Raw genomic sequence first — 4,012 nt, forward strand, 5'->3', positions numbered from 1 at the left:
AATCAATTAGATAACTAGATAAACTTTGAAATAATTAAACAACTATTGACTCAATAATATATAAAAAGCAAAATATAAAGATATGTATCAATATAGGAATTATAAAACAATACAATATACTTACATTTTAATCAACTTAATATTAAACTTCCATAATAATCAAAAAGTTATAAAAGCAATAAAATAATAAAAATGAAACAATTAAAAACGTAATCATAAGGTAAAAAATTATGCAATACAACGCCAATGTGCACAAATAAAAATACAGTAAAACTTTTCAAAAAACGGTACTATTGAAAAGCGGATTCTCTTAAAAGAGGGTATTATCAATGAAACTAAAAATAAAGTTCTTTATAAAGCGGTAATTAAGGTTTGATTGGCTTAAAATGTACACTTTTGAAAAAACAAAATTACCACACCCGCCTTCTCTTCAAAATTTTTACTATACACTTTAGTTTTTTGAATAATAAAAACGTTTTATCATAAAAAATAACTAGCTTCGAGTTGCGACTTAAATTTAATTGAGCATTTGTAGTAATATTTGAAATATAAATAATTAATAGATAATACAAGTAATGAAAACATTTTTATTGTGTGTCGTGTTGTTTGTAAATAATACATCAAAAATATTAACAAGTAAGTTGAAGTTATAGTGAACGGTTGAAATTGTGCACAAAAAATTACAAAAATATTGCAAAACTAATGACCAAAGTACTTAAAATCATTTTTGATTATTATCATATTTTTCACAAAATCGTAACTGAAAAAATGACTCTTTTATGAAACAAGTGTATAAACAATAACAGATTTATTATTAAAATAAAAATAAACTACTATTTTATTAATTATTATCATAAAGAAAGACCTCGAGGACAATAAACCAAAACAAATTCTAAAAAGTTTTAACTGAACTTGATCAAAAGAAGAAAGACTAAACAAAGACTCAATTGATCAAAGAAAAAATGAGAAGTATCTTGCCAAAATCTTGATCAAAACTGAAACTTTTGAAAAAAAACATATGGCTAAACAAAAGTAGGTTAATACTATAAGGTTGCATTAAAAAATTGACCATAATAAAAACTTAAATCGAAGAGAAACAAGAGAATGTGACAAACTTGAAGACGACGTGTCTGAGTTAAACACAGAATTTGAAAGTCGAGAACAAGCTTTTAAAAAATACAAACAGGTAAAGGACACGTATAATGAAAACACAATGTAACTAACAATTAATATTTGTTGTACAGGGGGGATTAAACCACCAATTGAACTTTTATTTGTGGTGTTTCACAAAATATTAAATTACATTCAACACGATTATATCTAATGTGATAATATCTTTATATACAAATAAATAAGTGTTATTACACTGTGGACAAAATAATCATTCTAAGCATTATAATGTTAATCACAGAATAATTTTGACAACTCAGAAAATGTTCATTTTTTAATTGATGTTTTAAAAATTATATTTGCTTCCAACATAAAGTTATTATAAACACAAATTATCTGATTTAGCGACACCATTTTCAATGTTTGTTAAAACAAAACTTAAACATCGATAAAAAAAGATTTTTAAGTTTCGAAAAACAATGTGACTTTTTTATTTGTATAAAATAAAACGACAATATTTTTATTATGTTATATTAGTTTTATTGTTTGCTAAAGTAAATATATTATTATACGTTTTTTAAATATTTGTTCGAATATTTTAACATAACAATTAATCCACATATTCAATTATGATATTTTTATCTCCCCTTTTAAAACTATATTGACTAAATTTGATTGATCTCCTCATGTTTTTGACAATTTTCAAATTTTTACATTCGCAAAAAGTGAAAAGTTCAATTTTGTTCAGATTTTTTCCCATCCAAATCTCCGTCAAATTTGTAGATTTAAAATACAAATTTTCAATCAAGTTGACTTCATCTGGTATTATCAAAATTCCTTTTGAATCAATCCAATTTGGATCAATAGAAAATAACACAACATCGCCTTCAAATTTATATTTGTTTTTAAGTAACTTGTAAATAGTAAAATCAATTTTTTCATTAAAAACAAAATCAAATGGCATATTTGGAAATTCTATGTTTTTGACATTAAAACAATTTTCAAACATAAAAGTTTTAGTGACTTTTTGGTTTAAAAAAGTGACTGACGTAAGTTCGTAACAATTTGATATTTTAAATTGTTTGACAGGCGCGATACAAAGTTCTTTGAGACTTGAATGAACAAAACACGTGTTTTTCAACACTTTAAAACAAGTTGGAAAAACAAGTTTTGTTAAATTTTTATTATTTTGAAAAGCATTGATGTTCATCATTGTGATTCCCTCCGGAATTTTAATTTCATTAAAATTATAATTTTCAAAATTCACGTTGCGGCAAATTATTTTAAGTTTATAAAAATTTGAAGGAATAATTCCATTGAACAATTCAACATCTTTTTGAGTGTAACAAAATTTGACAATTTCCAGATTTTTCTCGTCGAACATTTCTTTCATCCAACACGCAGCTCTCACATCAACATTTTGAGTGTTGATCGCATCGATTTTTTTCAGTCCAGTATAATCATATAAATTATTAATTTGAATATTATTGTTTAATGTTATTGCAGTGAGAAAAGTCATGTCATATTGACTTCCAAAAAACATCACATGCGACAAATCAAGTCGTTTCATATCACAACCACTTAAGGCATTTTCTTCAATAACAGTCACAGTGCTTGCAAGATTTATATCGGAAAGTCCTCTTCTGTTTTTGAACACTAGAGTTTCAATTTCGTCCGATAAAAAATCTGGCAAAATATTGTTGTTTTTGTCGTATTCTGTGGTGACTGTTTTATGTTTGATATTACAAAATGCATTTGAGGAGGATGCCGTGATATCGAAATTGACATTTTTGACTCCGGGTGCTGTAACATTTTGAATTGATGTTACATTTTTAAATGGCGTATTTGCACTTTTTGTGATGTTTGTACCCAAAGTTATTGCACTCAAACTGTCACACCCACAAAAACAAAACTCTCCAAACACTCTAACGTGTTTCAAATTAATTTCTTTTAGTTTTATACAATTGCAAAAACAGTAGTTTGAAATTTCATACAAATTAGTTGACAGTGTTATTGCAACCAATGAAGACATAGACTCAAAACATGATACGCCAAATTTTAAAATATTTGAACAATCCATTTCACTAAATTTGGTTGAGTAATAAAACGTTTTGTCCAAGAAAATAGTTGCTTTTTTATAGGATAAGGCGTGATATTCATAAGTATCGGTATAAATTATCTGTGGACATATAACACGCCGTCCTTTGTTGTTTATTTGTAAATATTTGTTAAGAGGAAATTGAAAGTGTATATAATACTGACGATATTTTGTTATAAATTTGTCTTCATTATTATAAAGGTGCAGTGTCTCGACATTTGGAAAATATTTTTGTGTTTTGAATGTAACTGAAATTGGATTAAAGTGAAACATATCGGGTATTTCTTGGAACTTTTTACATATAAACATCATGTTTTTATAATCAATTATACTTCTAAAATATTTCGAAACTATCATCATTGAGTAGCGATCTAATTTAATACTCATTGTTGTGTTATATTCATCAGTTTAAAGTTGATATAAATAAAAATATGTGATGATTTATTGTAATAATTTTTTTATGATTGTTATTATATTTATAATTGTTTTTTATAATAACAATTTGCTAAATATTTTTAAAAAGTGCAAAATTCAACCAGGCGTTTCCAAAATGATTATAACCGAAAATGTGGTATTATAACGTACGAATTTATAAGAGAAAATAAACATTATGGTTATAATATAGTGACGTGGGTAAATAGGATTCTGATTTTTAAAAACTCTGGTTCAACAAACCGTGCACTTTCTCAAAAAAAATAATTATAATTTTAAATAAATCTGAATCAATAAACTACTATAATAATTAATGAAAAAACTGAAAATGCTATATTTTTATAGTTATTTAGTTATATTAAATAAACTATA

At 25.2% G+C, this 4,012-nt stretch overlaps 1 protein-coding gene across 1 annotated transcript; it reads right to left on the minus strand.

Annotated features, from left to right (window-relative positions):
• Window positions 1–1,720: 1,720 nt before the first annotated feature.
• On the minus strand, window positions 1,721–3,595 carry EIN_120860 (hypothetical protein; the record flags this gene model as incomplete). Its single annotated transcript, XM_004259614.1, has 1 exon — window positions 1,721–3,595. The coding sequence occupies one exon, from the start codon at window positions 3,593–3,595 to the stop codon at window positions 1,721–1,723; it is 1,875 nt and encodes a 624-aa protein (XP_004259662.1).
• Between the last annotated feature and the right edge of the window lie 417 nt (window positions 3,596–4,012).

This window comes from Entamoeba invadens (genome assembly GCF_000330505.1).
Source record: "Entamoeba invadens IP1 unplaced genomic scaffold scaff_1105074725355, whole genome shotgun sequence".
Classification (NCBI taxonomy): Eukaryota; Evosea; order Mastigamoebida; family Endamoebidae; genus Entamoeba; species Entamoeba invadens.